Source organism: Perissodus microlepis, chromosome 5 (genome assembly GCF_051167445.1).
Source record: "Perissodus microlepis isolate ML-2025 ecotype Zambia chromosome 5, ASM5116744v1, whole genome shotgun sequence".
Lineage (NCBI taxonomy): Eukaryota > Metazoa > Chordata > Actinopteri > Cichliformes > Cichlidae > Perissodus > Perissodus microlepis.
Window position 1 is genome coordinate 20,724,144 of NC_140465.1, and position 27,225 is coordinate 20,751,368.

The 27,225-nt window shown below is 39.1% G+C and overlaps 2 protein-coding genes across 3 annotated transcripts in view; one reads left to right on the forward strand and one right to left on the reverse strand.

Annotated features, from left to right (window-relative positions):
- syn2b (synapsin IIb) overlaps positions 1–24,041 on the forward strand; it is an 87,110-nt gene extending 63,069 nt beyond the window's left edge. Inside the window, exons 6-13 of the mRNA XM_084928682.1 lie at positions 12,208–12,270; positions 13,453–13,595; positions 13,937–14,011; positions 14,814–14,916; positions 16,857–17,033; positions 18,073–18,139; positions 21,164–21,995; positions 22,114–24,041. Coding sequence (XP_084784808.1) covers positions 12,208–12,270; positions 13,453–13,595; positions 13,937–14,011; positions 14,814–14,916; positions 16,857–17,033; positions 18,073–18,139; positions 21,164–21,995; positions 22,114–22,267 — 1,614 coding nt within the window. The 3' untranslated portion in view covers positions 22,268–24,041. The remainder of the gene's footprint in view (positions 1–12,207; positions 12,271–13,452; positions 13,596–13,936; positions 14,012–14,813; positions 14,917–16,856; positions 17,034–18,072; positions 18,140–21,163; positions 21,996–22,113) is intronic.
- LOC146387232 (metalloproteinase inhibitor 4-like) lies at positions 304–11,818 on the reverse strand. 2 transcript variants are annotated; one of them, XM_084928688.1, is made up of 6 exons: positions 11,554–11,818; positions 11,082–11,395; positions 3,998–4,095; positions 3,277–3,391; positions 2,763–2,887; positions 304–2,413 (listed from the first exon to the last, which is right to left on the reverse strand). In XM_084928688.1, exons 2-6 carry the CDS (start codon positions 11,218–11,220, stop codon positions 2,216–2,218), a joined length of 675 nt encoding a protein of 224 aa, XP_084784814.1. In that variant the 5' UTR covers positions 11,221–11,395; positions 11,554–11,818; the 3' UTR covers positions 304–2,215. The 2 variants fall into 2 exon arrangements, with proteins under 2 accessions (XP_084784814.1, XP_084784813.1); XM_084928687.1 differs by having other exon boundaries at positions 11,082–11,818.
- Positions 24,042–27,225: the final 3,184 nt, after the last annotated feature.

The window sequence follows — 27,225 nt, forward strand, 5'->3', positions numbered from 1 at the left end:
AACAAAGATGGGCTAAAAACTGTTGTACAGTACAATGAAAATCCATGGGTTTTTATTATACGTATAAGAAAGGAGATGGTGCCTATTTCCCTCTTGCATTTTACTTACTAGATTTAGTAAAGCAATCGTGTGGTATAATATAGAGGTAGGATTTAAGACACATTTACTTTTTTAAAAAGTGTCATTAAGTAAAAGTCGCGATTAATCTATCTGAGCTCTTGCTGAAGTCCTGCAAGGTTTATTTTCTTTGATGTTTGGTAGCTGAGGAGAATTTCTAAAAAAAAAAAGCACATGACACACAGGTCATCTGAGACATTTTATATACAATCTTTTTTGGTACATGGAAATAAAAAAGACTCTATTCGGACAGAAACACATAAATACAAACCCGAACAGGTCTTACAGTATAAAACAGACATGAAACTGCTTAATGCTTCACTAAAGCCATACAGTTAGGATGCATTACTATCATTTTACTTGACAGAATCCAATGTACAAATGACTGCGTAGTGCAGGTTAAATGTAAGTAGTTATTGTTAAATGTGACCATAATACGATGTCGAGACATTCTTGACGTTGATGTTCACAATGCATTTTAATCTGTATGACTTTAGTAAAGTTATCCATGAACAAGACAGGGGTCAACTCACACTTCTTACTGAGTCATTATATTGAGTAATTTTAACTGTTAATTATTGTTCATTCAAGGTTGTCAGCTATTTCTCTTTTTTGCTGGTTTTGTCAATTTTGAGATGAATCCACTTCCTCTTTTACTTTTTTACTTTTGTTTTAAGTGAATTGAGCCTTGTCTTGTTAAATCATTTCCTCTATGGAGAGGGGGGCAGGCTTGGCTTCTACAGATGGCAGTGCAGTTGTTAAAGCGCTGGATTAGATTTTTTTGGCACAGGAAATAGTACAACCAATGAAACTAAACACACAGAAACACAAGAGAAGAATCTATATGCTATAAGAACAAATATTGTTAGCATTTAAAATGTTAATTGTCACAAAATACAATATTTACAGTCTCATAAATTTGAGGGGGAAAAACTGTGATTAAGGTGAACGAGACTCGTGGTGTATATATAATTCCTGCATCAGATTTAGTAAAAATATAATTAATTCGAGAATGTCGGTGGTGCTTTGCTGCCTGTATACCATACTGTGAAAAGGTTTTAGGCACTTTAAGTTATTATGCATTACACAATACCATTTTTATGGGGCCCAAATTCAGTATGCAGCATGAAACGAAATAAAGAAGCATCTCAAAGAACAATCGTTAGAAGAACAAAGAGTCCTGCAACAGATGGTATGGTCCCCATAGAGCCTTGGAGTCTGAATCATGGAGTCTGAATGGGTTTACATTAGGTGACAAAAGCAATGGAGACAGGCTAAATCCAGCAGAACATTGGAAAAATACTCAGAAACGCTTAGAACTGTACTGAGGTTACCACTGAAAAGTACACTAACATACAGGCTCCCTTTGCCTTGGATTTACATGCAAAAACATTGCCCACACCAGATATGGATCAATTCATAAAAATGTAAAAATAAAAATAATTTTTTATGGTAGACTTTTGAAAGAGACTTTCAGTTTTTTAGTGCCTAAACCTTCCACACAGATTTGTATATACTGTGTACCTTTATTTGTATTGACAGTTAGCAGATACTATTTAAAGATATTCACTCCCAGGAGGTGTGAAGGAAAAAGGGGGGAAAGGAAAGCTGCTGCAGTGGGTCTGGAATTGGTTCAGAAAAGGTTGTGACAGCTTCCTTCTATTATTTATTTACCATTTTTGTTTCCTGATATAACTTTGTCTTATTTTTGCAGCAAATGAACACCTTTATGCTTCATACTTCATGCATAAACAAATGTAAGGCCTTGTATAATTTTATTCATTTACCTTCAGGTAAAAGAACGGTCTAGATCAAATGATGAGTCTAATCTGGCGTGAGAGAAAGAAGATGACTCACTGGAGTGCTGCAGTTTGGACAGATTTTCCAAGATTTACTGTAACAACCACTCAAAGCTCACGGTTACATTATGCTCCCTCAGATTTAATATTCGCCCAAATTTTTTTAATGAAATCAGTTGCTGTTTTCAACCCCAAATCTGATCTACATAAGCCAAAGCAAGGTTTTGTTTTTTTGTTTTTTGTTTTTTTCATGAGGCATATTGGGAAACATGAAGTAAAATGAATCTCAGAATTACAGGTCAAGGGTCAGTCATGTCAAAGAAGTCTTTCTCAGACGGAGGCCCACCCCGGTACCAGCTACAGCTTGTGTCAGAGCGGCGGATGCAAGCGTACTGCCGAGCCTGCTCGCCGTTTAGGCTGTTATCCAGCAGCCAGTCAGTCCACAAGCACTCGTTTTCTCCTGTAGATGCACACGGCACTGTGTAACAGGTGTTGATCTAAGAAGAAGAGAAGAATAATCGATTCATCCCTGTAGTCGTTTTCTTGTCTCATCATTTATTAGTGAAGTAGGTCTCCCGTGTATTATGGATTACAGTTATGCAAAGGTTGGAAGAGAAAACAATGTTCACACATTTTAGACAAAATAAAAACAAACAATTTTTTTTTTAATATAGAGAGACGGTAAAGAGGCAAAGCAGCAGGAACAGATGAGAAGAGTGGCCTTTCTGCTGTAACAGCTGTTACACTGTTTCTTTAGTCTAAGCTCATGAAGACGTCTCTGACACAGACAGATGAGTGTGAGAATGATAAATATGTATGAATAGAGAATTGACAGTCCTTACTCACTCTGCATTCACAGCCCATCTGGTATCTATAGTTGAGATTCTTCTTTTGCGACACTGATAAGTTGTCCCAAGACTCTACCAGATCACACTGGCCAATAGAAATCCTCCCATCACTCCACATGCTCCCTGTTTGGTGACATCAGCATTTAGCCTTGCATTCAGTAGAATAGATTAAATAACTTTTGCTGTGTCCAAAGGCCTCCATAAGAATCTTAATACTCCTAATGATAAACCAAATTTTTAAGAGCTTCATTGGTATACAGCTTTAACCTAGTGTTTTGGTTGATGATTGTCTCACCTTGTGGAATAAACCTTACACTGGGTGGTGGTCTAATGAATTTGTTTAGCGCTGTCCCCGGCAGACAGGAATCAGTCTCGGTGAAAATGAATAGTTTCACTCCCAAAAGAAAAGCCATTTAGGAAAATTTCTCTCTTTACTGATCACAGCACCAATGTACCAACTTGTTTTTTCTTTCAAAGCACAATATAAAAAAAAGTTTCATTGCATACTGTACCTGAGAGCAGATACCCTGCCTTATTGTTGGAGTCCAGCTTGACTCCACACAGCGATGAGAAAACTGGAGTGTACACATACTGGATATCCTTAGCCTTGTCAAAACCTTTGAACATCTAGATACAGATGAGAGGAAAAGAGCAGAAAAGTTTTCTACTTTTTGAGAATGGGCTTGGCTTAATGTAAATTTAATGCAGTACAGTATGTGCTGCAACAGTGTCGTGCAGGAGGAATAATAAAAGAACAAATCTAGGTTTCCAAATTACAGCACCAGAGCACATCCTAGTGCTTAAAATCCAAATGTGCAAATGAAAGTGTTGCATATTTATAATGAGCAGACATTTTTATGAAGAGCAGATGTTAATCCTGTTCAATAGTCATTATTAACACCATGAGGTCATGTGGAGATAGACATTTGGAACATTTCAGCTTGATTTTTTTTCCCATTGCTCTAAAAATATTTGGACATTTTGCCTTTATTTGACAGTTAACACAGGGACAGGAAGCACTTAAAGACAGAGGGGAGTTTGATGTCAAGCAAAGGTGGGAAATCAAACGGTGGATGTTATACTGTTATGTGTGTGCCATTGAGACATTTAACATGCATGATACATTTTGCTTTATAGGGGGCAGGCTATATGTAGCTCCATATAAACCACACAGTATACAGTTTAAAAAGGGAGGGGGGGGGATGGATATGTGTGCATGACCAGGGCTCTCACCTTGATCATTTTTATTTCGTATTGGATCATCTTCATGTAAGGTGAGGAGCTGTTGCTAGGCGACACAATCTTCTCTCCAGATATCTTGGCTCTTATCACTGTTTGGGAAACAGAAAAAAACAAGGATTAGGATCCTGCAAGTAAATCCAAGATAAGAACATTGTTTGCATACAAGAAACAATGAAAAACCTGTGCAGATAGATAGATAGATAGATAGATAGATAGATAGATAGATAGATAGATAGATAGATAGATAGATAGATAGATAGATAGATAGATAGATAGATAGATAGATAGATAGATGCATTTCCTCTCAGTAGTGATACACGATGTGTCCTCCTCTCCTCTGGGAGGGAAATCAAAACCCACATGGAATAACAAGTAGCTCTCTGCTTGATCACTCCCATTAACTACCAAGTCCTCTCCACAAGCACATACTGTATGTGAAGTATGAGTATATACTTCACTGTGCATACACACACAGCACATTTTAATGTTACAACCTCTGAGAATATTAATCATAATCAAAATATTATTAAGACTGATTGCTTTAAGCAACCTGACCCAAATGTTAGAGGCTTTATGGATACTGAACTCTTCCACCAAGCACATTGAATCTACATTTTTAGACATAGGCATGGGCTGTAATGATGACTGACAAATTAATTTCACTGTTAGATGTTTCTTTTTCAGACTGATAACATACTGGTAAGGGAATCAATCCAAGAGAACTGACTTTATTATTATACATCTGAGGTTCAATTTAATGAAAAGTGAAAAGCAGTGGCATCACAGAAAAATGTATGTGACAGCTACTTATAAGAAAGTGATTTAAAAACATGCATGGAGTGTTTCTTTTCTTTTACCATAATCGACAAGTGCTACCATGTTCAGATTACTAGATTACTGCTTACATTAGTAACACAGTGTTAAAGTTTGTAATATGTTATGGTTGCATTTCACATTACATTAAAAACTGGCCTGTCAGTGGCTAATGAATCTCCAGCAGAATAAGGCGTCTATATGAGCTAATTCTCACCTTCAACACATTTTAATGGGGTTTTTTTTTTCAACATGCAGGGCAGTATGATGGACTTTTTGTTTGGAATTCCCTTCATGTTGAAGGTAAATGTGCTCTGTAATAGCACTAAAATCCACTAAATTTGCTGTAACAAGTTTGGCGTTGTAACATTTCAAAAGGGTGAATTTTAACCCTGGTCATGAATAAGCCTTTCATAAACCGAACTATGTAGCTTGTGTGGCTAAATGCCATATATATAGCCATATCAGAGGGAAAATCAGTGCAGGTATTACAGTAAAAACACTTCTTTTTGAAAGCAGTTGGGTCACAGTTTTATACACATGCAAAGTCTCGATAAACATGTCCATCAATGCCTCATCAAGCAACTTGTAATAATAAATCTTTACCAAACTAACAGATACTAAAACTAAGGATATTTCCTCTGTATTTTTATTTTATTTTTGGTAACTAAATTGTTATTTTTCACTTCTCATTTTAGTTTTTAGTTTAGTTTTCATTAACTATAACAATCTTGCCCTGCGTGTATGAATGATAAAGGCGTACCCACTACACCTGACAAACTTTTAGTATGTAAGGAGTTGTGTTGTTTTATCAGACAGAATAATATTCACCAAATACACTGGGTATTTCTTGTCCTAAAAGCATTTGTGCTTTTTCTCTGTGAAGATATTCTGCATGATGGATAATATCCTATATAATGAGGATATAATATAAAATATCCTTTAATGAATTCCCTGTAAATTCATCTTCCACATCTATTCTCTGTAAAAGCAGGAGTACAGTCCCTTGTAGTGCAATGGTGAAAGAGAGGGGGGAAAGTAGCCAGAAGTGAATCGAGTAACCTTTGTGAAATCATGAAAGAGAGAGAAAAGTAACAGTGTTAGGGAGAGGGAGTGAAAGTGTGAACCTCACTCTCGCACACAGCTAAGCAAACCTCCTCGCTTGTTTTTTCTTTTCGCTCGACACATAACTGTGCCACGGTTTTGTGTGCTAGTAAGAGGAGGAGGAGCTCAGCATGTTCTGTGAAATTGGCTCAGGAGAAATAAAGACTTTTTTTTTGTTCATCAAACACACAAGTGGAAAGATGGGCAGGCAGACAAATATGTGCGAACCCGTATAACGCTTTAATCGTTACACTGCTTGCAGCAAAAGAGCTGATCAAGGAACCTTCATATATTACCTTATAGAAAATGTCAGGGAGCATGACTGTAGATGCCTCTGTGCTATTTGATATACTTCATTGTTACACTGCATAATTCATAACCGGAGGCTCAGATTCTGTGTGGTAATACATTTGAAAGCATTCGACTTGCAGCCATGCAGTAGTTTTCTTGAGAATAGCTGCTGTAGTTGATAACTTGATCATCTTGGCATTATCCAAAACTTTACAGTGACCACGTTCCCTGTAGTACCTTACCTTACAGTCTGACCCCTACAAAGACACACCTGCCCATTAACCCACCTACTGTGTATACACACATGCAGCTGCAACCTCAAAAAATGTCAGCAGAGTTCGGTTTGATTAATTAGCTGTATTTGTTTAAGTAGGCATTGTCAAAGCTTGAGCTGTAGACGACTACATCTACAGCTACTACTGAATCTTTTCACTTTCTCTCTATTATATTTGATCAAAGTTGTTCTTTTTTTCCATAATATCCAGTTAGCACATTGAATGTGGCACTAGTAAAATAATAGGTTGTACGAAAGTTTAATGTAACAAGTTTGATGTGTTTAACATTCTGAAAGGATACATTTTAACCGAGCTCACAGGGTATTAGGAGACCTGTTACTTTTGATACTAAAATACATTTTGAAGCTTATTTTTGTATTTCAGCTCAAATATCTGTATGCAAGATTACAGTATTATTTAGTTAATATTTTATGTATTTAGAGCTTAGGTATGTGACGCTAAATCATTATAGATTAAGGATTTTTTTAAAATTCTGGTTACCGCACAGGAGCCGGTGTATATATTTTTGCATGAATTTATTTTCATAAGAATCTTTCAAGGATTTCTCAGTCCTGCTCTATTGTGATGTAAAGTGTGTGCATGGTGGTACACACACACACACACACACACACACACACACATACACACACACACAAAGAAACATGTCTCAAGATAGACAAAGTGCTTTGGGAAATTAGCTGTCACTCTGTGTGCCCTATTAATGGTCAGCAGTATACCAGGGAATAGATATGTTCTGTGGAACGATCAAAAAATTTGCAGTCTTGGCTTTGGTCATGTGTCAGTGCCAAAATAGAATCTATAGCTAACCAGCCAGGTTGGTGATTTTGATCTGTAATTGAGGAGCTATTGGTTGGGTAAGGCAGAAAAATTCTAGATTGGATTTGCAAGAAGCCATAACATTTTTTGGAAAGTGCATTCCATGACATATACTTAAGAAATTGTCTATAATAATAAGTGAATTGCAAAACCTTCCAAAACAGTTGTCTTGGCCTAGATTATCTGAAATGTTTACCCCCACACCCCCACCCCGTCTTTGAAGTGTACACGCTGGGTTACCAGCTAATTTCAGTTACTGCAGCTGTGTTATGAACGGGAATAAGGACAGGCACACCTGCTGAGTGAAAGTAGCTGTACATCTGCCCCACAGTTTCATAACCAAAGAGAAATATTGCAAACTTGTACCATGAGAACCTATCTGTAGTAAGTAACTTCCCCCTCCAAGATGAATCGGCACCCTTGTCATGCTCACAAAGCTGGACTGTCAGTGGGCTTTCACACTGATATTGTTAGTATGCAGACCATTAGACCAAGCCTATAGACATGGAAATGAAGTGGGGAGAGACTGGGGAAAGAGAGAGAGCGAGAGAGATGGAGTAGGCTGAGTTGGCATGGCTTGGCCTCTGTCCAACAAACAGACACTCACATGCACACAATGTCAAATACACAAACATGGCCAGGGAACCGTCCAAGGTTTGTCCAGATGGGATATTACTCAGATGTTGAGCTTTATTCAAAGAGCTCATCGACTCTGACAGCACTGTCAGGTCAGCTAAAGGACACCACCAGCCTACTCTTAGAAAACAACCAAGGATGGCCTCAGGTGCCACCAAGTGAAACACGTTTTTTTATTTCGATTTTGAGTCTCCTTTTTTGTTATGCATCGGTCCAGAAAATTATATCCTATCTGAAAAAGGCCCAGTACCCATATCCATTAAGAGACAGGCACATACTTTTGGAACTAAAAACTTGCCACAGTTCAAAAGAATTTTCAATTATCTTTAGTAATTCTTCCGAATTTATGCACAACTTATGTAAAAGGTTTTTCATGTGATACAACCTTTTTAAGAGTTCACGCAATAAGTGTGTGTTGAGTTGGAGTTTCATCTGGGCTCATTTTTATCATTTATTTTTACTTACTGTTTACATTGTACACCTATTGTCAATGCCACTAAATATCACATGACTTTAAAATCTAGCTGCGGACAATCTCTTTGGGGACATATGCCATTTATCCTTTTTTCACCGCTCTAAATCTAGAATTTGTATTGATCAATTTTGTTTTGTTTCTGTTCTGGCCCATGTTTAGATTATTCACTGTATGTTAAAAATCGATGTAACTACCAGCAGGGGGAGACAGTTGGAGTTTTACCTGGGTGGCTCCACAGTGTAGTTAAGTGAAAAATTCCTGGTTTGATCCTGGAGGAGACAAAAATCCCTTTGGTACTGAGTCAAAAACGGCATCAGCCTTAAAAAAAAAAAGAAAGAAAGAAAACCACGTGACACTGCGGTGACCCCTTGTGAATAAGCAGCAAAAAGTAACTTGTTTTATATAGAAGCCAATGGAAAAATGACCTTTGACCTCTGCCCCAATGTTTTTGTCAAATAAGTGTCCAGATCAAAGCTAAGCTCCCCTCATGAGGTGCAGTGCTGGGAAAAAGTACTTTCCCCTTTCCTGATTTTTTTCCCCTTTTTTTTAATTGTCACACTTAAATGGATCAGATCATTGTCTTAATAATAGACAAAGTGAACCCAAGTAAATACAAAATACAGTTTTTAAATGATCATTTCAAGGGGGGAAAGCTATTCTAAGCTGCCTGGCTCTGTGTGAAAAAAGTAATTGCCCCCCTAAACCTAATAGCAAGATTGTGCCATCAAAGTGTTTGTGATAACTGACAATGATGGCAATCTTTCTCATCACTGTGGAAATATTTTGGCCCACTCTTCCTTGCAGAACTAATTTAATTCAGCCGTCACTGTTAAAGGTCATGCCAACGCATCTCAATCTGATTTAAGTCCAGACTTTAATAGCTTGGATAGCAATTTTCCCCACAATAAACAAAATCACCATGTAAAAACTAGATTTTGTAATTATTTGGGTTATCTTTGTGTGTATTAAAATTTGTTTGATTATCTAAAACATTTAAATGACAAAACAATGCAAAAAAAAAAAACAACCAAAAAAAAAACCCCAAAGCAATCAAATTATGTTTCACTGAATTGTATATTTATCTAAAACTGTGTACTTTTCTCTCAGTAGATTTTTGTTCGTTTCAGTTTTGTTGTAATCAGTAAAAGGATAAGGTAAAAACATTCTTGTCTACAAAATGCCCCTTTCTACAGAGTCCAATCTAAACACCCTGCAGATGGTGAGGTTTTGTCACAGTTTTCATCTTAGAACTATTTTTCAAAGGTTTTGCTGGATAGTTTCATGTCTAATTGACTACAACAGGAGTTTTTTGTTTTTGTTTTTTTTAAAAAGGCCTACATTATGTCTGACAAGTCTCTACTATGTGAGTAATTGGTGTCCTTCAGTTGCTCTGTCAGATCTGCAACATGCTCAACAAGTCCAGTTTCAAAATATAAAGATAGCAACAGCAATAATGCTCGGTTCAAGGTGTCTCAGTATGACTTCGCTAATCAGTGGCTGATGTCCATCTTCTGTTAACATTCTGTGGCTTACTGAATAAGCATACCTGGACAAGCAAATAAATGTGTGACAACTTAGCAGTTAGAAACCTGCTCTCTATAACCAATGATTAAAAAACAGGGCACAGCGCCATGCAGCTGAAAACCAGAACATTCCAGCTTGAGATGTTATTCTGGTTAGTTCAGGTCCTCTACTAGTTTTCCTTTATAGTTGCAGGCTTTGAAGAAAGCTCAAAGAGCCAAATATTCATACTTGCAGAAATGTAATCTCAGCCATCAATGGCATGTGTCACATGTAAAATGCTGTCCTAAAAACCTTGTATTGAGATAACCAAGATCTAAATTGGCTGTTCACCTGGAGATTTTGAATACGGGTATTGCCTTTCATTTAACCCGGCCTTTGTTTTCAAAGCACTTTAAAGAAGTTGACCCTTTAAACCTAAAGGGATTTGCAGACCAACTAGGAAACATGACTAAAATAAAAGCAATTTCCCCTTCTCTCTCTCTCTGTCTCCCTTTCTCCTCTGCTGGAGTGTAACCTTTGACCAAAGCACATACTCCAGCTTTCCACACTCTGGAGCCAAGTACTCAAAGTCAGAGCAGAGTGTTGGTTTTGGCTTGTGCTTAGACAAGAAAGAACTGGATGACGGGGGCGTCGGACAGAGAGACAGGCACACAGACAGACGGACGGACAGAAAGTAGGCCAGGACTTTTTCTTTTTTTTAGGGGTTGTTTTTACATGAGTGACAACAGGAAGGCGCTAATTTCTTAAAACAGATAGCACACAAGAAAAAGTTCATGTTAAGAGAAAAACTGCATCCAAATCAACTTATTTAAATACTGCTAGAAATATCAACCATGAAATTATGTTCAGATAACTCACATTTTCTATGAATAATAATCATAATAATCAAAAAGGCCACAGTAGCTTAGCCATGAACCTCTATTGATTAGTTCTTGTAAAACTAATTTTGCACTGTGGTTTGATTTTTCCCCCTAAAAGCATGTAATTAATCTGATCAGTAATCCAAATAATAAATTGGTTAGTCAATATGTAAGGACATTGTCCAGATTAAAATAAATAAATAAAGCATGCACCTATTTTCACACATATAACCTTGGTTATTCTACATTCAATAACTTACCAATCTCAGCACTGCAAAAGAGCTGCTGTGGGTGTGCTGGGTGGCAGCTGCATCCCTCCACAACTTCCTCCAAGCCTGCACCAAGCAAAATGAGCACCCAAAGCCCCAGACACACACTCCGCTCCTGGGACACGGCCATGATGACTCTGGCTACCTCTGACCGCTCCACCACTTGATGAAAGCTCGGCAACCTCTTGTGATCCTGTTAAGTTCCCCTGGAAGCAAGTTGGGTGGGCAGTCAGCAAGAGGGCAGGGTGATAGATAAGACGGTGGGGTCGAAGTGGTAAGATGAGCTCTGCTGAGCCGAAAGGCAGCTGTGGATAGAAATGTTTTCATAAGTTTAAAGTAAACCTATGAATTCAAGCTGCAGTGAAGGGAAGGGAAGGCTGCTGCTACTGTTGCTGCTGCTGCCACTGCTCTCTTTTCTCTTCTCCTCTCTCCCTCTCTGTAGACAATACGCAGAGGAACTTACAATAGTTGGATCCCCTCACACTCTGGTCTTGAATGCTGAGAGGGTCGCACACAGGGAGCCTCTTATGTGCTCAACAATTTAGGGACAGCCTCCTCTAACGCAAGAAGAAAAACTACCATCCTTTGGCTCTTCTTCTGCCCTCTTTTGATGTCCTCACTCTCCTCCCATAGGCTGGCATAGGTCTCATTCACTTAGTCATAGTTTCATGTTTCATGTAATCACATCCACTTGGGAGATTAGGTTTGGTGTTTGGATTTTGTTTACAGAGCTGCAGTGGATCTGTGTACATACATGATTCCCGGAGGATGAGTCCCGCTGATTTTGGTGATTCCTGACTTGTCCTCTAGCACCACCATGAGCATCACATGTTAGGATTTTACTGAAATAAAGACACATGTTTTTTGTTATTTTTGCACAGTGTTCATGTGACTTTCATAAGATGTTTATTGACATTATTTGAGGATGAATTTTACTGACTTTGATTTGAGTTTTTGTTTATTGCAGCAGTTTTACTGCCTTACTAATAACGACCACTGCTAAAGGGGCCTCTTATTTTTCACTGCAGGATTTTCCAGTTTGTTATTATAACTAACATAAGTTGTCATTATGCTTCTTCATCATTATTTATCCATCAGTTATACTGTTTATTTGCAGATTACAACACCAAGCTTCCCAGTGGTGGTGAAGATTGGACATGCTCACTCTGGAATGGGAAAGGTAATTGACTGATTTATCTACCAACTGACATATATACAGTTAGATTAACCATTTAACCACACCTGCTTTACTTAGCTGCCATTCAAGGATATGCAGTGATGAAATATTACAGCCATGAAATAGTTTTGGCTCTGTGAATGGAGGACAAATCATGTGGCTATTATAGTAGTTAGCTTAGATGGTTAAATGGTAACCATAAAGCACCACTACATCTAGAATCACATTTATTATACTTGTTAGTGCTTATGCTGGCGTACGCATGCACTTAATAGCCTTCTCCCATCCTCTGCTTCCATCTTAGATGTCCTTCTTTATCCCTTTCCTCCTATCAGTTCATCATTTTTATTCTCTCTTCCCTTTTACCTTTTGTCCAAACATTGTGCTGTTATTGATTGACAACTGTGTTAATATTTTCTGGCTGAAATCAGAGTGGAGCGTTTCTACCGCTCCTGATCGATCCACCACACATCATTCCCCTGAACTGCTCAGTTCAATAAGCCATTTTCACACATGCACTGCAGCCCCGAACTTTTCTGCACATTAAATGGAGAAGCTTTATGTGAGAAAGCAAACGTCTTAACCGGTCAGATTGGACATTAGATTGATTTTACACTGTTAACCAATGTTTGATGGCCAGTTGAACCAATGTTAGAATCAAGCAGGTCAAACATTGTCCAGACAGTTTGCAGCAACTGCATTGTCAATCGGCTTTGAACACAGCCAGTCAACTTCATGAGTATGTCCAGTAGTGATGATGCATTTGTTTTTAAACAAGCTTGTGTTCTACATTTGAGAAACGGCAACTTCAAGCACTGTCCTGACCTGACTCTCCTGACATTGTGATCCATGTAGTGCCAACTCTGTGCTGGGTTACCCTTATTCATTAAATATAATTTATTGTGACACAAGAAGGTATTATTTGTGTATTACAACCGAGTTACAGGAGCTCAACAACCACTCATCCTTGAAAATGTTCTACCCACACATACCATCACAGTCCTCGCGGTCTTAAAAGTAAAGCCAATGGAGAAGCGCTTTAACCTGCACTTTTTCTATTTACCAGCAGGGGGTGAAATGTGCATTGGTGGCATTTGCGTGACAAATTGTAAGACTGGGTGCATTTTGAGTCTTTCTTTATTTGAATAAATAAATTAAGTATTTATATGTTTTACTCCACTGTAGGTTAAGGTGGACAATGTGAGCGACTTCCAGGACATTGCAAGTGTGGTGGCCATCACTCAGACTTACTGTACTACAGAGCCATTCGTAGACGCCAAGTACGACATCAGGGTCCAGAAAATTGGCACGGACTACAAAGCCTACATGTAAGTGTGCTGTCCTTGTGCGTCATTTGGATTTAGGGATGACATATTGTGCGTGCGCGCTCATGTACCAGCATTTTAGCAGACAGAAATATAAATCCTGAAGTTTACCATAGAGCATATGCTAGCATATGGTTATGGAACTGCCATTCAGACAGAGAACCTACAGCTTTGCTCTCTGCCTGACTGCAGTTAGTAGCTGAAGCCACAAACCTCCTGCTGCAAGGATGCTTACTTCTCTCTGCCTTTAATTGCCTGCATTTATAATATCTATACTGAAGGGCTGACTCTGTAATGAGGCTTTAACATAATAATTTAATGCACAATTTCCTCTCCTTTTCCAGGCGAACATCTATCTCTGGTAATTGGAAAAGCAACACTGGATCTGCCATGTTGGAACAAGTAGCCATGACTGACAAGTGAGCACCGCTTCCACATTAGTGATGCTCAGGCTGCCCTGATGTCACACACATCTCTCTTGTGTTTTACCACAGTTAGTCAGTGTACTCAGATTAATTCAGCTGAAAGCCGTTGACATTTTGTACCACAACTGTTTTCACATCATCTGCTCATGGGTGAAGCATGCATTTCAGCACAGTATTGAGAGCACAGGTATAGTAAGTCGAACTGTAAACAGTATCCAGTGCACTTTCAGCACCGTTATCTGTGTACAGCAGCCCTGGAACAAACGGTGCAAACATTATTATTCAAATATTATTTATAGAATTGCAGTTGTCAAACAACTTTTAGCTCAGTTTTCAGTTTTTCATGGACTCTGTTATGCTTATTGAAGCTAGCAGGGCTAGAACACTGGATTAGAGTACATTATCCTTCAGGTGAGTATTGATCCGTCTGTTTCTACCCTAGATTGACTGTGAGGAGTAAAGCAAGGAAAAAAACAGCACCTTCATAGGTTACAGCCTGGAGCTAGAGAGGCTCAAGAACGAGTTTGCCATTGGGATCTAAGCCCAAACAACATTTCTGCTACACGCTGTGCTGAAGTGATACATAAATCAATACCACTGCTTAATTAGTGTGCAAGAACCAAACTTTTCATTAACAATAAGGCAGGAAAGGTTCACCATCATCTCCCACCTTGTTTTGACACAGCAAAGAAAAATAATCGCAAGTTAACTACCTAATCTTGTTGCACATTGTCACCTATAGTCGCCTTTGACAGCTGTTAATAGGCCTAATTTGTCACGCTTTTCTTTGTGACAGGTATAAACTGTGGGTCGATACCTGCTCAGAGATCTTTGGAGGGCTGGATATCTGTGCTGTCAAAGCCATCTGTGGTAAGGATGGAAACGACTACATTACAGAGGTGAGAAGGAAAGGAAGGGAAGGGAGGAGTAAAACAAAACAAAAGATTTTTAGACTTTTTCCTGCATCACTGTATTTATTGACTCTTGCTTTTTGTTTGGAAACTTTCGCCACGTTGACATCAGCCTGTGGGAGCTGTGTTGCATAAGCATATTAAATTTAGCATGTCTGGCCCAATTTACACTGCTGGGAGCAGAGATTGTCTGGCTGGGAATAAACTGATTCAGGTAACCTGAATGCACATTAAGGGTTTAATAACTGATGTCTGGTGACACTCTGACGTGCATACATTTCACAATTTGTGTCACTTTATGTTCATCTTTTACAACAGATTGCTCTGTCTGGGTGTTTCAAAACTTTACTATCTCTCTATTTCTCTTTCACCTCTGCCTTTCCAGTATTTTTGTTTTTTATCACAAACTGGTTTTTGTGTTTTGCAGCCTTTAGTCGTGATGACAGGAAAGTAGAAGTATAAATTTCTTCTGCTGTAATGCTACCTTTTATGTAGAAAATGTTTACATAAACCAAAACCATTAACACTCTTTTTAAAGTTTTTAAAGGCTATAAAGTATAAGAGCTTAGATTTAGGAATGAGTCCAGATTGGACAGATTGGAGGCATCTGGCAGGATGACTGCACCAGATTCTCAATGTTCAGGCTGAGATAGAGCCATGATCAAGAGAAGCTGACATAGAAAGAGGTTACAATAAAGTATGAGGAGCTTTGAGAATTGGTTTTCTGGCTGTATTGGTTCTCTTAAAGTTGGGTAGTTAAGGCACTTCAGTGTGGCAGGTTAAGCTTCAGAAACTGACGGGAGTATGTTTGAACCCAAAGGCAGAGAACTGATACAAAAAGAAAAAGTATGAGCTGCAAATAATTGGAGGGACTCAGACTATCGCAGCAACACTACTACCAAGCTGTTGAAAAATAGGTAGAATTCAGGAGTACAAGGCCAAAGATGAAATGTTTAGTGACCAGCAGCTTGACAAGCTTGGGTTTGTAGGGCAGAAACTAAAGTGTTCTAGAAAGAGCTGCTTCTTCGTGGAACAATTTTAGCAGTAAGTACAGAGCATCATAATTATGTAGGTCATTGCAGCTTGCTCATTTATGGGTCAGTTCTTATCAAAATTGTGATAATTGGCCATGAAAAGATGGGACAAAATGGTAAGCACACTTCAGATATGGTAAAACACAACCTGCTTTGTGAAAGTCAATAAAGAAGCCAGAACAGACAAACCAACTCGATGTTTCTAGACGGCAGCTAATCAACTTATAGAAAGAGTAGAGCAAAAGCTGAAGTAGTCTAACAGCTAAGAGTGTGTTTGTGATAAACAGATTAGACAGATGGAGGGGGAGATATGGTGACAGTTTTAAAATAACAGGATTATGTAGTGATGATTCAGACAAGATATGTTTGTGGAAATAACTGTATGACTAAAAATGATAAAAAAGAGACCATGCATCAGAGAGAGTACAGGGAAATTATCCTGGAGCCGACATGACACAAAAGGCTTGTCATCCATCCCATTTAAGCTTTGAAAAAACTTGACAGTCATAAAACTGTGTACTATTTAAACTGAAAGCAGATTTCATACTGAAACTGAAAAAATAGGAAACAAATAACAAAAACATACCTCCACAGTTCCCATGAGTCACTTTTTATAATGATGTAAAACTGAGGGCAGTTTTTGCTCATTAAAAGACAAAATCCTGTAATGGTGTGGGTGTGTTTTGTTTCTGTTTTATGTTTTTATGTTGTCTTTTTTTATGATTTTAAACTACACTTTCCCTGCAATTGGAGAAATATAACAGAATCACCTAGATACTCGGTTCAGACCGCTGTGCTGTTTAACCTCCTTTTTTCTTCAATGTCCTGACTTTGTTAGCCAGTCATAGTTCGTACATCTTCTCGTCTCTCATATTGTTGTCTCCTGTTATCCAGGTTGTGGGTTCATCTATGCAGCTGATTGGCGATCACCAGGCAGAGGACCGCCAGCTCATTTCAGACGTGGTGCTGGCTAAGATGAACCAAGCACTGGCCTCCAGGTCATCTAGCGTTTCCCGCTCACCAACGCGCTCCCCTCAAAGCCAAAAGCCAGCTACTGTGCAGCCCCAACAGGTGAAGCCTTTAATATATTGCATTGTGTAGCATTTGTTCTACAAATACAGTGTGGCTGCTGTTTTAAGATCTCCCTGTGGAAATCATGTCCTGACCACTTAAAATTGTGCATCTACAAAGGATCCTGATGAATAACTTCAGGTTTAAAGATACTGTAAGCCTCTTTAGAGAAGTACATAGATGCTTCTGGTTATGCTCCCAACTGATGGACTCCTATAAAGGTTGCTATTTGGTCTCTGGGTTCGAGCTAGAGAATTCATTCTCATTACTAATGATAATATTTTAACATTAAAACTGGATCAGCTTTAAAGAGATGGCTGATGTTCATTCCTTGGAGAGCAAACATTGAAAGCATAGCAATCATAAATATGGTGGAATCAGGAAATCCACAATGTGATCTAAAAGTAGCAAGTGTTTCCAAGGTGCACAGGAAGCACCTACTGTAGTCCTTCACAACTCACTAGTGCATCCTTACCTTCGTTTTCCTTTATCCCCAACCATTTGGGGTAGATAGTTGCCCCTCACTGAGCCTGGTTCTGATGGAGGTTTCTTCCTGTTAAAAGGGAGTTTTTCCTTCCCAGCTTTGCCAGGTGCTTGCTTATAGGGGGTCGTCTGATTGTTGGGGTTTTCTCTGTATTATTTTAGGGTCTTTATCTTACAATATAAAGCGTCTTGCAGCTGTACTACTGCTGCATATACCGGAGCTCGATAGTGTAGTGGTAGCATGACTCACCTTTGGAGTGGGAGTTGCAAGTTCGAGTCCCACGCATGAAGGGTCCTGGCTAGACCCTTCATGCTAAAAACCACAATCCCTGGAATGGTGTGGCTACATCCGCAGCATGGACTCAAAAATTTTTCACTGCGTCTTGTACTCTTTATGATACTGAATGTGACAAATAATGAAAAAGCTTGCTGTTTTGTTTTGAGGCCACTGTTGTTGTGAAATTTAATTGTATATAATTTAATTTCCCTTTCTCGTTTTTTATTGCCTTGCCAACTCTTTTTTCCATTGATCCCTTGTCTCCTCTCTGTCTACTAGACTGCTGCCCCTAAGGAAGGACTGGCTGATCCTAACAGGACTTCAAGCCAACGTCCTCAACCTCAAGGTTTCTGAACACTATTCACCAATGTAAAAGTGCTGCTGCTGTAGCATGTCTAGAAAACACTAACTAAATTCATCATTGGACAGTCCCCTTGCTAACATCACTTTCTGAAATGAAGTATCCACTAGCTGTTAACTTGAACATCTTCCTTATCAAACAAAGTACTGCCATCAGAAAGTAAACAAGTGGGAAATAAGTATTCAGTGCTTTCACATCGTTGAATTGGGACTTGATACTGTAACACATAGATGCCCAATCATCCAGTTTACCAGCGATCTGTTAATAGACCTGTTTGGTTTTTTTCTGCCAAGAATTAGACAAGAAGACCAACAGTAATGTCTTCTCTGTACTGTAGATATGCAGCTACCATTAGCTTTGCCTGGGCATGGAAACTGGGAAAAACAGCTTACCTGGCAACCCGATCCACCAATAAACACCTTTAGAACTCACTGATTTGCACTTTGACGTCATGTGTTGCTCTGTGGCTTTCACAGGTTTTGTATTCATCAAAATTATGACACACATCTTGTCAAAATCAACTTTGATCTGCTATGGTTTCTTTGGAAAGAGCCATGCGAGCTGTTTCCCCTCTTTCCAGGCTTTGTTTTTAGTCTACCTAATTACCTGCTGAGTGTAGCTTCATGTTTACCGTATAGGTACAAGAGGCATATTCATCTTCTCATCTAACTCTTGGCAAGAAAATGAAGGAGTGCAGAAGAGTAGAAGCAGCTTGTATTTTGTGAGCATACTGATCCTTGTTCCTTGAACTCAACAGTTTCCTTCATTACTGCCTCAAACTAGTATATTGATATCATGGCTTCACTTCGGTGTTGACAGAAATGATTGGTGCACTAGTCTGGGTCCAAGAACAGCAAGAAGCCTCTTCTATCTGTCAAAGCTATGCCTTGCCTCTTTTTAACTTGTGGCATTCATTTATATTAACAAGCCAGTGTTGTCTGTTTTTAACTTGTGGCATTCACTTGAATTAACAAGCAAATGTATATTAAAATGCACTTAGCCAGCATGTTAAGTTTAATTGCAGATGTAATGTAAGTGTTCAAATGTGTGTGTGTGTGAGAGAGTGTGTGTGGTGGTGTTTGTGCTCAGGGGTGATGTTTTAAAACTAAGTGTGCCTACTAAACGCAGTGATAAAAGGCTACCCAAAGTGTTACATTAACAAAGCCATTAATGTCGGAGTTGTTGTGTTTGTCTTTGTGTGAATTTGGGTTTGCATGTTTGTTCATTGTGGTTTCTCATTTTTTGCATGGGTGTGGCAAATGCCTGTACTCCATGTGGTGGTTAAGATGTTGTAGAAATAGCAGCTTTTTGTGTCTTATGTGAATTGCTGGAGATAAATATGTGCCTAATGAGTGTTAAGATGTGCAAATCGGACTTCACTATATATGAATTATGCATTAATAACAATGCCATATGTGATACTAATTTAACACTGTGAAAACATGTGCACTTATTGGTGGATTAATATTTTATTTTTATGTGTTCTTCAGTGAAAAGCAAAATAACTTACAGAGATTACCATCACTCTGCTTGTTAAATTTTGGCCAGCTCAATTGGGTTTCTGTGGTTTCTGCTTAAATCATTTTTATAATCTTTAGATTGCATTTTTATGCTAAATAAATTGATTTCCTTCTGGCTGAGCAACAAGATCTTGACTTTTTTTGTGAGTAGCTGATTAGAGTTTGTGTTTGGTTGTAAATAAGCCTCAACTGTTTTGTGTTATAATACTTGAAACAGGCATTCTGGCTTCATAAAGTGCAAAATATGATGAGTTGTTGTTGTTTTTTTTTCACAATTACGACACCTGATTAAATAAAGTTTTAAAAAAAATTAGCATACTTTTCTTTGTCTGCATGATCATTCCTCATTTGCTTGGATCCAGACCATTGAATTGCTAATATTTGAACATCTGGCATTAGATTTGATGAAGATTTTGATTTTTAAACCTCTTCTAAATAAAGAGATTAAATAATATTTTTAATAATATAGCTAAACTCGTTTGCCACTTTCTGTACTTGCTTGACTGATATGGCGAAAATCAATTATAATAGCGGTCAACAAAATATTAAGCAAATCTCTAAACACAGTTTTCCCTAATTCTGGGTTTGTAGCCAAGCAAATTGTTATTGTGTCTCCCTTTATGAATTATGTTTGTACAAATTGTATTTTCTTTGGTTTTTATGCGTCGTGAGTCCCAAGCAACCATTGGGATGCTTTATGACAATCTGATCAAACGTAAGACTCGTGGCCAATTAGCTGCTTGGCAGCAGTGACTCTCTGAGAACACATGGGATGAATTTTCATGAAGTTTTTGTAATGAGAAAAAATATATATAAATTCATAAGTCCATAAACAGGATTCTGTTTACATTTTTCAAGCTGTGTTCAAAGAGGCTTTATAATGTAATTTACATTCAGTAATTTTGTTTTGGAGAAAATGAATTCTGAACTGCTGGAAACTCATCCCTGCCCTGCTGCTTCTAGCTCAGCTTGTGTAATCACTTGATTCTTTTGTGTTGCATGTCCCGCCACGTTGCTGCTTGTGTTTGGATCACTTGTTCGAAACTGTTTACTGTCTTTCTCCTCACCGTCAGTCTGTTTCTTTCCTGTCACTGCCTGTTTTAATTAGCGCACTAGTGCTGGTCACATGACTTACTGTGCATAACACTTGGCATGATAAGCGAATCACCGCACCTTCTTTTAACTGCTGTTCTGCCTCCCCCTGCTGGTCATTACAGCCAAAACATTCAGAGCCTGCTTTGCCCCAGTCTATTCTTGATAGATTAGTTAGATAGGATTTCTATGAATGTCTGAAATCATTTTGTGAATGGGCATGTTGAGATTCAAGCTCATTTTCTTTGTCATGTTCTGCTTTGGTTTTTGGTGAGTGTTACAAATGCCTGGTTGTCTAACGCTGCACTAACAGTCTCTATTATTAACCCCCTTTTTGCATTTGGGTGTTGTATAGCAGTGGAAGTACAAGTTCATATAACTATATTTCATCTTTTAGGTGCACCAGTGAAAGCGCAGAGTGTGGACACATCATCAGAATCAGCTAAGAGAGCATCTGAACCAGTACCAAAGCCCAGCCAGGCTCAGAGACCTGGTCCAGGTCCAGCTCAGAAACCAGCTCAGGCTCAGAAACCAAGCCCAGTGCAGAAAGCTGCCTCAGTCACAAAACCACCAGTACCGAGGCCTCCACCAATGATGAGAGCCCCGTCTGTCACAAAGCCAATCCCAGATTCTGCTTCCACTTCAGCCCCAGCCAAAGCTTCACCATCATCCCCTGCAAAAGTACCGGCAGCTGCAGCTCCAGGCTCTCCACCAACCAAAGCAGCAGCCGTAGTTTCTGGCCCCGCTGCAGCCTCAGCTGCAGCTCAGGCTTCTCCCCCAGCCTCTCCTCCAACCACAGAGCAGCCCAAGCCCCAGCCTCAAGGCTCCCCATCCCCAGCACCTGGCAAACCAAAAGATCTTCCCCCCAAACCCACACCACCTGCAAAACCCATTCCTCCTATGCGCAGAAATTCCAAACCACAGCTCCAGCCTAAGCCACAAACCGCACCTCCTCCGAAAGCTTCGCCCACACCCCAGCCCACTGCCCAAGCACCAGCTCAGTCTTCAGATACAGCCTCAGTCTCTGCTCCAGCACAGGTTCCGTCCCCAGCCAAAGCCAGTCAGGTCCAACATAACATCCAGTCTCCAGCTAAGGCTCCAGTTCAAGTTAAGCCAGCTGCCGCTTCCCCGAACCCTGAGCCAGTCCCAGCTGAAGCAGCCGCAGCACCGGCTGAGGCCGAGGCAACGGTGGAAGAACAGTCGCAGCAAAAGACTCACCCTCTTCTGAAGTAAGAGCTGAATTATCAACACGCTTATCTAAAGACATTCATTCATTCATTTGAATACAAATTCTCCTTTATCTGTCCTTTCTCGATTTCCCCCTCCTTTTCTCCATTCTCTTCCCAGTAAATCCCAGTCCCTGACCAATGCCTTCAACGCCTTCAGCGACTCTTCTTTCTTCCGCGGGGTCTCAAGCTCCGGAGGCGAAGGCCAGGAGGAGGCAAAGGCCGAGACCATTCGTAACCTTCGAAAGTCTTTCGCCAGCCTTTTCTCTGACTAGACACACCCTCCATTTACCATTGGCCAGTGATGACTTGATTGACATTAAATGTGAACCAGTCTGAGATTAAAGTTTGTGTGTTAACTGTACTGTATTCCCTCTGTCCCGGTCCCTCTTCTGCTCCACTTTTAGCTTTCCTGTGTGAGTAACAGTGAGGCCTGCTGGGTAGGATGTTCCGTGAATGAACCCAGACTAATAGGTCTGAAGGAGTTAAGTCATTGATATAGAATATATTATGATATAGTAGAAAGAATAGAATAAAAAATTATTTTTTCCCAGCGCACACAAAGGAACAGAGTCTAAGGTATAATGAAAGTATAATATTAAAGACTACAGATGGAATGTACATAAGTTTATATACAGTATATAAATGCATTATAAACACAACTATAATGGGAGAGAAGCCAATAACAATAAAAAAAGAAATCAGCAGCACTTTTTGATTAGCTTTGCAGTCAGTGACATAACTCTTTCATTCAGTAGCTGGATTTATACAAATGTTAATGTTCAGATATGACATTTGGTTTCTCCTACATTTGATGGTTTCCAGTGAATCGTTGGTCAGCAAGTCAGTAAAAAGGGAAGAAGAAAAAAAAGAGATACTTCTTTAAAAGATTTGTTCCTGTCTGTGTAAATCCAGCCATTGTGTCTCTGGTCCTTGGCTACCGACTACTGGGCTCGTCATTGCTGCCCCTTTTTGTCTATAAGCCTTGAAGTTCATTTATGTGTGCGTGTGTTTTAGGGGGGAGGGGGGATATCTGTGTGTTCATTTGTGTTCACTTGTTGTGCATGGCTCCTCCAAGTGTGTGACTTTTTGGAGCAAGTGAGAGCTCTATCAGTGTTAGACTTTGCCCTCCGTTGCCTCTCTCTCTCTCTCTCTCTCTCTAGATGTTGTAGCCTTATTGTGAACATGTTTTCGATTCACAGCTATGTGTGTTAGCTGTGCAGACCTGGGTCAATTGCATATTAAAATGCATTCATTCACTATGAAGCTTTTAGCATTGGAATCAGCGTGCCACTGCTGTTTAGGAGGCGCACGGCTGGCAAGTAAATGAATGCATTTCACGTGGTAACTCATGTCTGTAGTTGTGACTGGTGATTTCTTGTTTCACCTCTGTGTAGATCTATCAACAGTATTGTACTTTGTTGATTATTCTCATGAAAAGACATTGAGACAGTAGTGCAATAACACCTCGACATGACTGTTGAGTGCTGTCACCCTATTATATTATCATACATACGGGATCTGTGTATGTGTTGAATACCTTACTCTTACATTCCCTTTAAGATTTCTTTCCATGGTGACTCTCCAGGTTGCTCTTTACGTGCAGTCAGCATCTGATCTGAGTACTATCACAACTGTTGGTGTTTCGTCCTTAGCCTTGTATGTATAGGTGCAATGAATTTTACGCAGCCTGGATTGAACCCTCTACCTTCACCGGTCATTTTTGGTTCAGTTGTTGCATTTCAAGAACGTACGCGTAAAAACAAATCCTACGACCTGCATATCAACCTGTCGGCTTATCCATTTCCATTACTATGTTGCAAGTAAACTTTGACATATTGTATTTGTCAGAAGTTTATTTATTTTTTTGTAATATATTTATTTATTTTTGAGGTTCTATAATTATGGTAAAGTATAAAATGTTTGTTTTATATTGTGTTTTTATTTGTAATGCAATCCTGCTTTGCATGATCTGGTGACTGGTTTTTTTTCCTGTACAGATAAAAGTTAATAAAGATGTGGTTCCATCATCCCACTGATTCACTGAGAGTCATGCCAGTGGCTGTGTCTTTTTTTTTTGAGTGTTTTCTTCACATGGGCACATCTATTTCACAGTCATAAAGAAGTGTGGTGCATCTGTGTAAGCATATATGGCCTGGGATAGATGTGGATATTCACCAGTCAGGGAAAGTCTAATTAAAAAAGCTGCTGTTGAGCAGACTAAAACCAAGTTCGCCACAGCCACTGCTTCTTCTGATTTCAAACTACAAACCTGAAAAAAAGTAAGTTTCTTCTTCTTTCGCTTCCTCCCTTTAAGGATTGCCACAGCTCATCAGCTGTCTCCATTACCATGTCACCAATCCTAAAATACTGCAACATTGAAACCACTGTAAGTTAAAAACAAAATATGCAACTGCTAAGACAAGATTTTGACTTAGGTGTCACCGACGTCCATGTGATTGTGTCACATGGACGTCTGAAGAGTCTGAACAGTTGTATGCACTGGCATGGCTTGTCTAGCAGGAAATTTGAGACATACCACATATCACAAGACAAAGCTTTGATTAAAGTGATTAAAATGACTTTAAGCTTTAAGACACATGACTGTTAAAAGCATCTGTTGTTGTATCTGTTGAATTGTGAACTCAACAGATTTGCCCCAGTGTGAAGAACTACACCCTAATTTACCAGATAAATGTTTTTAAAAAAAGCACACGTGGCACAGCCTACTGCTACTGACAGACATCAGCTAAGAGGGTCCCACATTCATTCATCACGCTCTTAGAAATATTCACACTGAAAATCTTTACTGAGATACATTGTTTAATTTGTTGGTATGTCATTTTTCTCTCAGCATATATATTTATTTTCCTTTAGATGAAAAATACTAAGACATCCACAACAGAGTCTCCCTAACAAATCTAGCAATGCCAGAAGGCTTACTGTATATCAAAACATTGTAGAGCGTTATATCTTACACAGGCAGTACAATATTTACATTTTAGGAACATTTAAAAGTAGAAAAATGATCATTTGCCAGTACCATCACATAAATTTAAGCAAGCGAAGTGTGAATTATTGATGTCTTGTGGTGTTTTATTTAAGAGGCACTGGGTTGAATTTTCTCTTGTGAGGCAGCAGATGGCACTGTGTATATGTGGAAGTGCTGTCAATTGTGTACTTGCCATTTCTCAAGATTAGCACTTTATAATTATTTATTACACTCTTTAAAAATACCTTACATATAAATATCTCTAAAACATCTCTAAACATTTCTCTAAAAACATTACTTATACATACAGACGTGTGTAAAAACACATATTAATGACACTTTTAAAAAAAAGTTCTTTGTCATATTTTCCTCATCCTGTTCTTCTTTCATATCCTGCCTTTAATGTCACGCTTTTGTCACGCTTTAAGAAGGCGAGTGGCGGAAGGGCCCTTTTCACATGTGCCGCTTTAGCCTTTAACATAACCCACAATACTTTTGCGTGAAACTGAACTTTTTTTTCCCTCTCTGTTGTGTAAAGATGCAGACAGTGTGTTTACTGTATGCAGCATAAAAAATCTGACATAATCAGATGCTTCATCTACATCGCAAAGGGTTTCAGGGTAATGTCAAGAATAAACGATTTATTAAGATTGCTCTTTTTAAAATTAAAAACAGAACCAGTTCTTCAACAAAGTCTGCCAGCGCTGATAACATGTATACAGTATGCACAGTGAAGACAGAGGAAACACACTTTGCTTTTGGCTCTTGGTCCATGGGGCAACCAGTCAACAGAGATCTGTGGGAACGTCTCCATCACGTTGCTCAAAGGGACATTTATGTGGGCGGCTAACTCACCAAGCAAGCCTATACTAGCCAAATCCTGTTTGTCTTGGTGCTCATCCCAACCTGCTGGAGGGAGAGATGGGAGATTAAATGTTATAATCTAAAGATTTAGTTCATTTGTCATCCCATACATACGAGCATGGAGGGACAAATCAAGCCAGTTTGGCCGATTTCTTCTGTCATAACGTTAACTGTGAGGGTTTCAATTTCCTCACTAAAAGCCACGTTGATTTTTGAGCAGCTTGCACCCCTCCTAAGCCTGAAAAATGACAAGTCTTTTCCACTTTATAATAATCACGACAGCGTAGGAGAGCCCTGTTAAGATACACAAGTACTTTGATGATGAACATTTTCAGATACCAGAGATCCAGTCTGCTGGGATTCGACTGTATAAACAATCAGAAATTATTGCTTTGCTTTGTTTGTAACAGCCAAACTCTCAGGGGTGTCATTTTTTTTATCTCTGCAAAAAAAGAAAGAAATTCTGCATGGGGAGGATGTTATGCATGTGAGACAGAGTGAGAGAATATGTGTAAGTGTGTGTGCGTGTGTGTGTGTGTGTGTGTAAATAACCAAAGTGTAGCAGCTGTCTCAGTCCACCATACTGAGTTATAATAGATCAAAGGCAGCTAAACTGAAGCTTACTGTTGCACTCACAGGGTAGCAAAATTAACAGCTGCATTTACCTGCGTTTGAAAGAGTTTTTTTTTTTTTAAGAATTGATTGCAGTGTTGAGCAGTGAGTGGCAGGGCTTAACATCGGTTGCGTTGAATTGCTTCAAAAGCAGGTTGAAAAGTCTGCTCACAGAGATTCTACCTTGATGTTCGAGAAGTAACACCATCAGGTATCTGTTCACACATTTGCTTTAGTTTGGTTTTGACACAAATCCCACTACAATTTTTGGACTTGTTACATTTTAATTGAAAGACCTTCTAAGAATTCCAGCACATGCTATAGATTCATATTTATTTGTTGCAATCACAGTAACACGTCGACGGCTAATAACAGAGGTCTCTATTGCAAACCAAAGATTACAGTTTGCTAAAATAACTTCCTGAAAAACCATGAATGCAAACCAGGACATGCAGTTCTGCGCATGCTGTTTCAACGTCATACATAGCCACCACCTCAAAGCGAGCAGCCCCAACAGGTCAGACTCTGGTCAAATGACACTTTGACCAAAAAAAAAAAAAAAGGGGGGGGGCAGCTTTATTGCTTTGTGTGTTTTCTACAGGCCTCTTTGTACCTGTTGGGCTGTTGTACATTTCAGCACTGGTAAATGTTTAAAACAAAATCTAATATGTGGGTTTGTTCATGGGTTTTGTTTAGCCAGCTGTACTCATGCAATGGCACATTTCAGTCTGAACACCCACCTGCACCGTGAGTGCTGAGATGCTT

Excerpts from the sequence above, each read along its gene's own strand:
- LOC146387232 (XM_084928688.1), bottom strand. The coding sequence starts at position 11,220 with ATGGCCGTGTCCCAGGAGCGGAGTGTGTGTCTGGGGCTTTGGGTGCTC. Across the intron at positions 2,888-3,276 it reads GGCAGGGTATCTGCTCTCAG|GGAGCATGTGGAGTGATGGG; the intron begins GTACAGTATGCA and ends GTCACCAAACAG. Across the intron at positions 2,414-2,762 it reads AGATGGGCTGTGAATGCAGA|ATCAACACCTGTTACACAGT; the intron begins GTGAGTAAGGAC and ends TCTTCTTCTTAG.